The following is a 13081-nucleotide window of genomic DNA, read 5'->3' on the forward strand; positions in this document are numbered from 1 at the left end:
GTGTCATCTTGATAAGTCTTTGTGTAGCTTTTGTAACATTACCTTAAATATGCCGTTCTCATCAATCGGTTATTGTAATAAAATTCGATCGTTATAGATATGCATTGAGGTTGAGTTATTTCAGTGCCACTAATCTTGTGTCATTATCTTGTGAACGATTGAATCGAATTATATCTGGTTATGTAAATTCTGAGAAGTGATAAGGTTGCAATCATCATAACTTACAAGATAATTGGATAAAGGATGCTATGATGACAGAAAGTTACATAGGTGATGGCCCAAGCCCCGAATGGAAACATATTGGAAAGTTAGAGGCTCCATTAACAAAAGAGATATGGATAAGAGCAGACCACTCCAGTCACACAGTGGAGACTGGTTATGCAGTACAGCTCTGCAGTACACATTTTCTTCCATTTTTTGTTGAAAGTTTTATGAGAATGTGTATTATTATTATTATTATCGGATTATTTAGGATTAACTTTTGATTGTAGGGTGATTTGCAAACGTAAGTGAATGAAACCTCAACACTGAATATTAAAAAAAAATTTTTTTTTGCTTCCCAACATGATACATCCATTAACAGTACAAACCACTCAAAATAATTTAATTCTGTGAGGTTTTACCCAAGCCTACATAGCCTAAAGGAAAGATCAAACAACTCATATCACAACCAGAAATATCCCATAGTATCTACAAAGTAATGCTTGTAAAAACAACCCAAATCCCTAACAATTCAACCAGGGAATGTGAGCATCAACTAACTGGAAAAAGAAGAAAAAGAAAAAGAACAATTGCAGATAAAAATGTAACTCCTCCCACCTTTAGTTTAAGATGTCCACTTTTCACCATGTAGATGAAACAACAGAACTGAGAATGCTATCCAATGCCTGGCTGTGAGAACCAGGAATGGCAAAGCAACTTTTTCTTCTGTTTTAGCATACTTTCACAACATCATTCAATGAATAGCCTCAGTTTAACACCGCGCCTTGCCACTTCCAAGCGTGAGCTCCAGATCATCCAATCCTACTTCATGAATCTTCTCTCCTTCCCATGGCTTAACCTGTCCACTCTCAAACTGAAACTCTGCACCTCGCCCTTTCTCTTTGATCAAATCATTGGGCAAATTTTGAAGAGGCAAAGGTTTCACCAGATTAAATGTTGGAGAAGTCGGCATTTGAGATGTAGAAGGTGCAAACTTTTGAAAGCTTATCAATTGACCAGATTCCACCGTGGACGTATCAGATTCATCGCACTCAGGTATTGTAGCAGGGGCATGAAAATGACGGTGCGTTGGACTAGCTGGGGCAGAAACAGCATAAAATGGGTAGTTAAAAGAGGCCATGGACTCTTTTGCAATGGCCTCCCAGTTGGGAATTGGCTTAGGGTTTCTTGAGGTTGGAGATGAAAGTGGTGGTGTCACAGGGGCACTGTTTGAGATTCTGAGTGGCGGCAGAGATGAAGGAATGGCACTTTGAAGGAACGGAAGGAGACTCGACGGGTTATTAGCATCCAGCCTAGTGGGACTAGGGTAGGAAGAGGAGGAAGGACTGACTTGACAGGAAGGAATTGGACTTGGAAATGCAGAAGATAATGGACTCGGATTTTGGGAAGAAAATGGGGTAATTTTAGCTGAACTGCCAGGTATATCAATTGGAGGTGGCTGACATCCCTGAACAACAAATTCAATTAAAAACCAAAAATTATCAAAAGGGTATGTTTTGTTAGTCAAGACTCAATAGGATCATACAGGAAATAGAGAAAAAAGAAAGACCATAAATACCAGCTAATCAAGAAAAATTATTCATCAATGTTTCACTTCAGTCATTTAATTGAAGTTTCAGTTCCAACACAGATCAACTAATAATTGTCTAATTAGCAACTGCTAGTTCCAGAACAATGACTCGCTTTTTTACCCAATATTTCAAGCAAGTGAACGAAAGCCAAATCAAACAGAAATTGAACAGATAAAAAAAAAAAAAAAAAAACCCAGAGAGAAAAACCAAACTAAAATCAAGATGGGAACTAGATCCAGCTAAATTGGCACAAAAATGGGCAGAGAAGTAAAAAAAATTACAGCTTCTTTTATATAGATCTACCATTCTGTAAGAACAGAAAAGAAGAAGAGAAGGGTAAATCAGATACCTTTCGATAAGTGGTGCCATCTTCTTCAACGACCCAACCAGCCTCGGCACAAAGAGCTTTGAGAACCTCATTGTTATCACAGTGCTTGGGCAAGTTGTAATTTCCTTGAGCTCTAAGCCCAGTATATATCTTAGCAGCAATAGCTCTTCTCCTCCTCTCTCTCCTCCTGTTATTCTCTCTCTCCCTCCACGACGGCTTCCTCCTTGGCGCCGGTATCGATGTCGCCCCATCTGACGTCATCTCTCCGACTCTACCAACAGTGGTGTAGATGAGGCTCACGAGGAATACGCGTTTCCTTCGCTAGAAAAAGAAAATGTTAGAAACGAAAGAATCCGTCGCTCTCTTTTTGAGACCCAAACGATGATAAAGAAAAGAAAAGAAAAGAAACACCCTCCCTGCTTTCGTTTTATGGAAATTATACAGTGCAGACGAGTACACCAAAGCTCGTTTTCCAAATAAAAGTCATAGAGCAATTGAGAGCGTTGGATTAGCGCTGTGAACGGGTGATGACGAGGAAACGTGGGGAGACGGGAGAAAAGAGGTGGCGCGTGAAAGTTCCAAGTATGTTACGAGTAATGACCAAATGATCTTAACATGAAAGAAGAAGATGGTGGGACCACGCCGTTGGAGGGTGTGGTACCCTTTGGATATGAGCGTATCAGACAGATCATCTGATCAGTTTATAACATCATGGACTCGTTGCTCCCTCACTTTCACAGCCTCTTTTTAGACGACAAATTGTGATAATTAAATTTATTAGTAAAATTTATCTAAAATAACTAATAAAATCATCCTTTTTCGTAGAGGTAAAAAAATTTTTTAAGTCAAAAATTAATTTAAAATTATAATATTTGATTTAATTTCAATCTATTTTTTAATTGATTCAAATTAAATTCAAATATTAAATGTATATCAAATTAGATTTTAGATCTAAAATATAAAAAATAAAACAAAATTTAATCAAATAAAATTTATATATTTTTATTAATTTTTATATATTTTTTAAAATTTTATAATATAAAATAATAAATTTATATTATAATATATTTAATATATTAAAATTTTATATTAAAATAATATATAAAAATTAATAAATTAAAATTAATAAATCGAATTAATAAAATTTAATTTTAATCGGATCATATGAATGATCTATTCGAATTTAAATCAATTTTTAAAAATTTATAATTTTATATAATATCTAAAAAAAATCAAATTAAATTTGATTTAATTTTAATCATTTTCACTTTAATTTTTTGAGTTTATATGGATTTTAATCGATGTTACATGTGAACGAAGAAACAATATTTTTATCATGTTATTATGTTATTTTAATATTTAAAAATAAAGAATTGAAAAAAAAGTATAACAATAAAATAACGTGATCACACTATAAAAAAATTTATATCAATATTATAATTAATTAAACAATTAAAATATATACAAAACAAACCAAATTTTTAATTTAATATAAAATCAATTAAAAGATGAAAAGTAATAAAAAAATTTATCAAAATAATATATATATTGTTTATAAATAAATATGATATGAAATAATATAATATTTGTTGAATTCAAACTTGTATATATTACTTATATAATTATTTTTAAAACTTTAAATAATATTATCAACGAGACCTTAATTTATTAATAAAAAAAATCTACAACCTTAAAACCTTAAGTTTAAAATTCGTTGTACGTGAATTTAATTAAATTTTAATTTAATTAATTAATTATTTAATGTTATATTTAACAATGACATATTTGTTTCGGTCTGGATTTCTAACTAAAAATTTAAGAAATTAAGAGGACGACGGTTCAAAATATCCAGTGTGTTCATCTAGAACACCAGACATAATAGTTGAACTACGCGGTCAACATTTTGACTAAAGATCAGAGCTTTCCAATATGATGGACGGTGGAGATTATAAGTATGATGTGTATGATTTATCAAAGAAACTGTATAAATTTATTAAGTATTTTGAAAAGTAATCTCCTAAATTTGAACACAAATGCATTTAGCTAAAGAGTAATTCAGCGGATAAACATTTATAGTAGAGTCAAATAAAATGTTCAAATATTCTGCATGATTTAAATTTTAACATATATAAATTTTTTAATTTTAAAATTAGTGTCTTTTTTATAATAAAAAAAATTAAAGATTTGCCATGGTATGAAATAGGTAAAATATAATAAGTAAAATTTTATATTTTAAAACAGAACCATAAAGATAAATAATTTAGGACTAGTATTTTATTCTTGAATTTAAAAAAATATTTTTTTGAAAAATAAAATTGTATACCATTTAAAAAGTTTTGAAGCTTAAATGATAACATCGAATGGAATTCAAATAAATTTTTTTTAAATAATGCATAAAATTTTAATTTTTAAATTATGGTTCAAATTCAATTTGAATTTTTATACAATTTAATTTGAATCAAATTAAATTTTATAGATTTGTTTAATTCAATAGTTTTTAATTTGTAATTTTTATTATTTTTATATTTTTATATATATTTTTAAATATATTTAAATAAATTTAAATATAAAATAATTATTTTAATTTATAAAAATTTAAAAAGTACATAATTTAATTTAATTCAAAATTTTAAAGTTTTATTTTTTATTTAATATTCAATTTAAATACAATATATATTTAATATTAAAATATAATTCGAACTGAACAAAAAAAATTTTGAAAAGCGAACACTATAACTATAAATTAATTTTCTATTTGTCATTTTTTTTTTCTCAATCCTGTGATCATGTAAGTTGCTTTTATTGCATGTTAGTAAAACCACGAATCAAAGTTGCCAAATCCTAATGAATTTGGAATTGACGAAGTCAAAAGACTCAAAACAAATGTCAAGGCCATATTTTTAATTTGATTTGAGAGTCTAAACGGAACAAGGAAGCTTCTTTGCCGGCCCAAATTAACTATCTTTAACAATAATGTCCCTCTGCTACCACCCGATTACATGAGCTCAGCCAATAACAGAGTGCCACGTCATATCTTGGACTCAAAGTTCCATTGTTAACTGTGGGCGCGCAACCCTGGTTATTTTTGTGGTTGGAGGTGAACCTCTCACATATAACTCCCCTGCTCTTTCGACTTTGTGGATTGAGCAAATTAACAAACTGACTCACCGAGTCACTGTGTTCCTCCTATCGTTTCAAGGTTAGAAACTTATAAAATTCCTCTTTTTGTTCGTCATTTTTCATTCAACTATTTGTTTTATTTCGTTGATGGCAACTGTGGGTTTATAACATCTTGTATTTCTGTCTCTGTTGTTTGGGTTTTTTTTTTTTTTTTTGTTTATGTAAACGACTGATTGGTTGATAAGAAACGGGATTGTCTTTAACTTTTTGTCTATGTTTCTCTTTGATGGAAATGAATTTGATGTCAAACAAGTTAATCGTCATGCTCTATATGGGTGAAGTATGTTACTGTTTTCGTTTCTTTCTTTCTTTCTTTGTTCTTCTAGGAGTGGTGTTGTTTTGTTTCCATGCTGACAAGACATCACTTATGTTAAAGTTTTCCTCACATTTGCTTTACTGTAAGTTTGTAACTACTTGGTTGATGTAATTAAGCTTGTCTATCCAAATACGGCAAACAATCATAATTTCTCATCAGGAATGACTAACAAAATTTTATAGGCTTACATACATGCTGGAATTTTATTGATTTTTTAGTGTAAAATTGGATCATGATGCTTGATGTTAAAGATTTGGATTTCCCAATCGAGTTTGCAACTGTAATTTTTGTTTGATGACCGGTACACGTGCTATCAGATTCTGGTTCTCACTAAAATTATACCATTAGTCAAATTCTTGCCTTTAGTTACATGCTTAAAATTATAGTACTAAATCTCTTGTTTGGACAAAACATGGTTACATTTATCATTGCTATTTTCTATGACTATTAGAATTTGGAAATCAAACAGATGAGTTTGTTTTGAGTGTCAGGATTTCTTGTAAGATAGCTAAGATCCACTACGCAACTAGATCTAGAAAAGCCATGGGCAATTCAATAAGAAAAGGTGCATCAGGAGAGAATCTAACGAGGGTGAGTTTTTGTTATCTGTCATTTTTTAAATCATTAAATTTGGGTGTTGTTCTGTTTGTGTATTTGAGGTATAGCCATTATTTGTAGGTGAACAGGCATGATGAGACAGAGAGACTTCCAGTTCTGGAGCATCAGGGAGAGAACCTCGCTGAAATCGATATTTTCTCAGGAGGTGACTTTCTGGAATTGCGGGATCTGGATAACCCAGCATCTTCTTCAAGTTCAAGAAATTCAAGCGCCGGGAGCACTTCATCAAATGAATGTTTTGATTCAATTGCTCTCTTGCAAGACCTTGAGGACCCAATTTCAGAACAGAATGATGCATGTAAAAAGCTTAATGTCTCTGCATCCAACAAATCAGACTAGGTGTTTATGGTTCCAACCACTTTAGGTATGTCAACTTTCTTACTTTGTAGAGGCTCCTTGGTTTCCATCTTCTTTCCGCACCATATCATATGTTCCGATTCCTAAAAATCGAAGTTACTTGTTCTTGCATCTGAAACTGTTTGTGAATTTATATATTTCTCTAGAACCAGCCTGAATAACTGAACCGCTTAAAACTTTCATATTTTCTGACCCACAATCAAGTTTTCTCATACAGTTGAATATAAGATAAATGAAAACTTTTCTCAATATCCCAATGGGATGAAACATCATTAAAAGAGAAGTTTCTGAATATGTGGCAAAATCATGAAAGATGTAAGGCCATTTTAAGGAATGATGCATCTAATGTTAACTAAAGCCTAGTCTACTAGTTCTTTAGCGTGATTGAAATTTAACCCTCCAAGACCAATCCATACACATATTTTAATAGAAGAAACCATAGACAATAGCTACTATCGTGGCTTGCCATTTTAGATATTGTTTTGTCTTTTACTTCTGGGAATGTCTATGCATGATAATAGCTCTTGCTTGTCTGCTGTGTATAAAGTTAATGCATGTGTGCGTGCATAATTTATCAAGGTCAAACCAGTATTTCTCCCATTTCCTCCTTGACTTAAGCCTTAATCAATTGCTATGATGAATTTTTCCCATGGGATATGCAAAAGTTTTGATCTTTGATTTATTATCACGATCTGTAGTTAGTGTTGAGGGAAGCAACTCTGGTCGTGATACATTCCTCAAAACTGCTGACTCTGTGACTCTTTCAGCAGGGAGTAGAGATCTTAACCACTAGGTTGCATAGCATGTCAAAGGGGATCAAATGGGTGAAGGTCCATTATCATCATCATCATCATCATCAGCTCATAAATAGTCCACATCATCCAAGAGCTACACGGCAGCAGCAGGTGGAAGGAAGCGAGCGCACTTGGTGGAATGAAAAAAGTTCTAAAGAAGTTGCCATTTTAGATAGTTCTCACATAAGGCATTTGTAAGATAGTAAAATTGTATCATCTGTCATCATATTTGGTAGATTAATTATATCATATGTTGTTGTAGATTAACTGTTATGTATCAGCACCTACAAGGTCAGGGCTTATACAAATGAATGAAATTTTTGTTCAAAGATGATAAATCTAAGCCAAAATGCAAATGAGTGGATCCAAGTTCGGGGCAGGTTATTTTGATCACTTTCTTCCCCAATTGGGTTAGCTGGTGTTGAGCAGTTTAAATTTGGGTTCAGCTACAGAGATTGTTCAAGGTTAAAGGGCTGCAGGGAGTCCAAAATGCCCTGCTCAGAGTGCCTCATATTATTAGGTAAGAGATGCAGAGAATCAAAACAGAATAATGGAGCCGTCATCTATGGACTACTTTTTTTTTCCAAAGGCCCAGCAGGCAAGCCTGGAGAAATAACCTAAACCAATCAAAGTGTTGTATGCGTTAAAATATGTGTCTCTGATACGCAAAATATATATTTTTTTAATGTGATAATAAGTAATTAATTTAATCGATTAAATTTATTTTATTTGATAAAAAAATATTAGATTCGAGTTTTGTCATTGATCACTTAATAAAATTATATTAAATTTATGTTTTGTAATTATTTATATTAAGTTAGTAAGTGATATATTTTATTTTATTTTTTTATTTAAGCGAATGAATCCTCGTAATTCAATCAAATGCTAAAATGGGTTTCGGGTAGCTACCAAAACTGATGGGGCTGGATAAGTAAACCAACGACCACATTAAAATCTTTATCTACAAAGTAAGGATCACTACATTAAAGCATATCCTAAATAACCCTAACTAACCTCAGCCTACCATCAATTATAAAACTTGGAAAACTAGACATGACTATTCACCTAATTTATCCCTCTACCCACATGTCTACTTAAATTCCTTTCTAGCAAAGATTTGCGGAATTCTTAAGAACATAAAAATATTTGTCCCTTTTCCAACATTAATCTCTCCCATTCCATGAATTAAGCATAATCTAAATATGTTGATTACATTTGGATTTTGGAGTAAAAGAGATGTAGGAATCTTTATAAGTCAAATTATGAAATCCTATACTAATAAAAAATATTTTTTTTTTAAGTCTGGATTTAATTCAGTTGCGATATTTTTTTTTCTAAGTAACTTTTTTTAAGAAAATAACTAATGAAAAAGGGGAAAAAAAGCAATAATTCAACGAGGGTGCTAGCAATGGTGATTGTATGTATAATAAGGAGCATACCCTGGTCCATATGCACGATTTATGATTTCTCTTCGTATTAGTGGCCCCTGCGCACTGCTTAGAATATCTTTTGCCAAAAAAAAAAAAAAAAGCAATCCTTGTGAATTTTTTCTATTTTATTATGACAATAAGAAAGGGAAATCAGAAAAAGCCTTAGCTAGATAGTGCGGATTTTGCTTGGGTTTTTTTATTCAGTCTTGGAAAACAACCTGGTGGTAGTAACCGGTAAACTATGTAGCATCGTCTACATGGATATTGCATGAATTACCTTCCTTCATATTTGCCTTTTACTAGTGGAAAAGTGAAAGCTAAGTAAGGTCATTTAAAATATGATATGATAATATGATATAAATATGATATTAAAATATAATATAAAAATAATATAATTTAAAATTATAATAATAATTATATATAAATTTAACAAAATAAAAAATTTATATTTTATTTTTTATATCAATATAAATCGTAACATATAATTTTTATATAAAATATAATATAAACATATAAATTTTAATATGTTATACTACACAAATCACCAATAAAAGCATATGTCATCACCTTCTTCTGCCCTGTCTGTTAGTCTATCTAATTTTGTTGAGATCTTTTCTCGATGGGCTAAATATGCTAAATAGTTTTGAGTCTCAATCCTTTTATTTCTAAAAACAAAAACATATTAATATTTGACAAAATTCATAGATTTGGTATTAAGTATTTAATTCTAAATTAATCAATAATAAGTAAAATGGTTTAATTTGAATATGAGATTATAAAATTATAAAAATTTAAATATTAAATATTTATTAATTATAAGATAATATCACTTTATCAAACTCATATCACATACAGGCTTAAATATAAGATTATAAGATTATAAAAAATTAAATATTTATTAGATATGAGATAATATTACTTTAATAGATTCTTATCATGTGTAGATAAAAATAAAAAAACTTTACTAACTATAAGATTATAGGTAGAGATTAAAAAAATATTAACAAATTAATTATTAAATATTTATTAGGTGCGAAAAAAAATAATTTTAACAAACTCCTATTATGTATAGATGGATGGAAGAAAATATTGTATTTGATATTATGTTAAATATTAAATTTAAAATTAATTGACAGTAAATAAAATAACTTAATTTAAATATAAAATTATAAAAAATTAAATATTCATAAAATATGAAATAATACTACTTTAACATTTAGTAATATAAAAAAATTAAAACACCAAATTTTAGTAACTTTTTCCTAGGAGTTTCATGTAAGAAATTAAACGTCGGCAAATATAAACGTTGGAACTGAGGGAAAATGTAGCATGGATAGAAAAGAGATGTTTGAGAAAAAAGAAAAATGTGAAATTAATAAAGAGTGGTGAATAGTGACGAATGACATTGATTGACAACTTCATGGGGGGTTTCACATGGCAGTCAAGACGGGAAAAGCTTGGGCAAAACATGTTACCAAGAAGGAAGTGAGCAGGAAAGCAGTTACGTGGGTGGAGCCCCAATGTCTCGTCTGCTTTTGATATCATGCCTTATCAGGTGCTCTCGCGTCCATTTCCCATTTGCATTTGCCTCCCCCCCCCCCCCCCCCCTCGCCTTTGTCCCAACTCCCAAACCCTTACTTTTCCAAAATTTTGATCCTTCGCTAGCTGTTTCGCTTCCCGTACATTGTACAAGCTATCCTTTTTTTTGTTTTAGCTGCATATACATTGTTGTCTACTACATTTATACACTTATTTTGATCTCAAATGCTATGTGGTTGGGTTAGTCTTTACTCTTTAATCAAATTTTCATTTTGGTATTTTTATTAAGAAACGAAATGTTTAAACAAATAAAAAAAAAAACCATGGGTTAAGAACATTCACCAATTTGAAAGAAAAATTTTTTTTATTCCTTTTATTGAAATAATTTTAAAATCATTATGAAAAAAACATGTATTAATTTAAATTTTTATCGTAGTTAATGTGAAATAACATATTCTATCTCATGATTAATCATAATAATTTATGTTTGTTTTAATAATCACATGATCTGTTAATAAAATATTAAAATTTTAATTTAATAATCAAATCTTGATAAACCAAAGTATATATATATAAAAAAAATCTAAGACTTTCACTTGTAAATTTGTATGATGCATAAGGTTTACACATAAATTTTTACAAATATTATCATAAATTGATAGTGGCAGGTCATAATTTTTTTGTATTAACTTATAACATATATAAAAAATTATCAATGAATTTATTAATTTTATTAACAAAAAAATATAAAAAATTGGAAGTATATAATTTTTTTTTTAATTTTTAGACACCCTAATTCAAAGAATGGATCCCATGTAAATCAATGATACACTATAATAAAAATTTTAAATTCAACCCGTAACACCATCTTTTTTATAATAAATAAATGTATATGAAATTTTCAAACCATTTTCAATCAATTTAATTCAATTAATTTATGTAATTATTTTTATTGAATAATATTTTTATTTTTATAGAAGCTTCTTACTTAAAAAAGAGAAAAGCTGATTAATATCCTAACTCTCGGATATAAAGTATATCGTCGCCGAAAATAAAGACAAAAGACCATTTATCTATGTTTAGCAAGAAAACAAAGTCCTCGGCAAAAGCCCTGAGCCATGAGTCAAAAGAAAAATATTATTGTCTGATTACATCCATTATTAGAGCACTCATATCTTTTTAATCTTAATTCAGTGCTCCAATGCCTACGATGATCACAATCTGACCAAACCATACATCTTATCCTGATCAAAAAATCAACGGCTTTGATTAATTAATTATTTAATTGCAGTCTTTTTTTTTTCTTTGTCTTGTTCCCAATTTTTTGCTTTTCTTTTTTTTTTGGGGTTTGGCGAGGTGTCCCAAAAGGTCCACTCTTCTTTCAACTTTGTGATCATTACACATGTTAGTGTGGACTTGTCCTCTTTATTTATTTATTTTCTTTGACAATAATTTTAATCGGACGGTTAGATTGACGCCGAAAATATCCGACGGGAGTGGCAATTTTTGTATTGAATCAACGGATGTGATGGATCCGTTGTGGCGGGAAAATCGGGTGGGAATAGGATAAAGAAAAAGGGGCTTTTTTTAGATTTTTTATTTTTTCACTTACGGAAGTGAAGTAAGGAGAGGAGGTATCCCATGTTGGATAAGACAACACCGACGGCAGGTAGCGCGACCCCCGCCAAGTGGGTCCCGCTTATGAATTTCTTCTTTCCGTTACGTTTCAGCCTCCGTTACTTTTCTCTCGTCGTGTATTTGGATTTTTTTTTTCTTATGAAATTACTAAACTAACCGACTCTATGTTTACTTAAACTGAATTTCATGTTGCTACACAAACATTATTATGCAAAAAGCTTTTTTTTTTTAGGTATTCTGTTTAAAATCTTTAGATTAAAAAAAAATTATACAATGTGTCAACAATATTGATGTAAGGATGACTGAATTAGATTGTTATAAGATGTTATTCGCTCTAAGTCATAAAAGTTCAAGAGTTTATTATTATGATTTTATTTTTGAAAATAATTATCTCGATAGGAAATGATTGATTCTTACTTATAAAATAACATTTCAACATATGATTATTATTACATATGAGTTGTTTCTTCTTAACAAAAATAATATTTTATTAATTACCTTAAGAATAGTATCACTCGTAAGGATGAGAAAAAAAAATCGATTTAAAATTGTTGGATTTGATTTTGTTTGAATTAATTTTTTTTATTCGATTTTGTTCAAATTTAGATATTAAATATATATATTAAATTTAGATCAAATTTTAAATCGAGATATGAAAAATTAAAAAAATCGAATCGAATTGAATATATATTTTAAGTTTTTATAAAATAAAATAATTATTATATAATAATTTATTTAAATATATTAAAATTTTATTAAAATAAAATATAAAAAATTTTAAAAATCGATGAATCGAATTGAATAAAACCCATAAATTTCGATTGAAATTAAATTAATTTAAAAAATAATCATTCAAATTCGAATTAAATTTTAAAAATCTAAAATATTATGTATTATGTAAAAAAATATAAATAAACCATGATTGCTACTTTTTTAAAATTTATCATTCACTATTATATAAAAATATTCATATATTTTTTGCCTTTATATTCACAATAGTAATTTTTTTTTAACAATAGTTAGAATACTAATATTATTACATTGTGTAACAAAAATATATGAAGGAAAGGGATGAAAGAAAAAAGGTG

General features: G+C 29.5%; 2 protein-coding genes across 4 annotated transcripts; one reads left to right on the plus strand and one right to left on the minus strand.

The window, feature by feature from the left end:
- Nucleotides 1-534: 534 nt before the first annotated feature.
- Nucleotides 535-2843, minus strand: LOC111315378 (protein BRASSINAZOLE-RESISTANT 1-like). Its single transcript, XM_022917056.2, has 2 exons — nucleotides 2143-2843; nucleotides 535-1669 (listed from the first exon to the last, which is right to left on the minus strand). The coding sequence occupies exons 1-2, from the start codon at nucleotides 2380-2382 to the stop codon at nucleotides 974-976; spliced, it is 936 nt and encodes a 311-aa protein (XP_022772791.1). The 5' UTR covers nucleotides 2383-2843; the 3' UTR covers nucleotides 535-973.
- Nucleotides 2844-5153: 2310 nt separating this feature from the next.
- Nucleotides 5154-7715, plus strand: LOC111314813 (uncharacterized). Of its 3 annotated transcripts, none has more exons than XM_089749659.1 (4): nucleotides 5154-5320; nucleotides 6109-6208; nucleotides 6296-6599; nucleotides 7291-7715. In XM_089749659.1, exons 2-3 carry the CDS (start codon nucleotides 6161-6163, stop codon nucleotides 6572-6574), a joined length of 327 nt encoding a protein of 108 aa, XP_089605785.1. In that variant the 5' UTR covers nucleotides 5154-5320; nucleotides 6109-6160; the 3' UTR covers nucleotides 6575-6599; nucleotides 7291-7715. The 3 variants fall into 3 exon arrangements, with proteins under 3 accessions (XP_089605785.1, XP_022772163.1, XP_022772164.1); XM_022916428.2 differs by having other exon boundaries at nucleotides 5164-5320; nucleotides 7360-7715; XM_022916429.2 differs by having other exon boundaries at nucleotides 5164-5320; nucleotides 7363-7715.
- The last annotated feature ends 5366 nt before the right edge of the window (nucleotides 7716-13081 follow it).

This window comes from Durio zibethinus, chromosome 20 (assembly GCF_047325235.1).
Source record: "Durio zibethinus cultivar Kanyao isolate XHJ-2024 chromosome 20, ASM4732523v1, whole genome shotgun sequence".
NCBI lineage: Eukaryota > Viridiplantae > Streptophyta > Magnoliopsida > Malvales > Malvaceae > Durio > Durio zibethinus.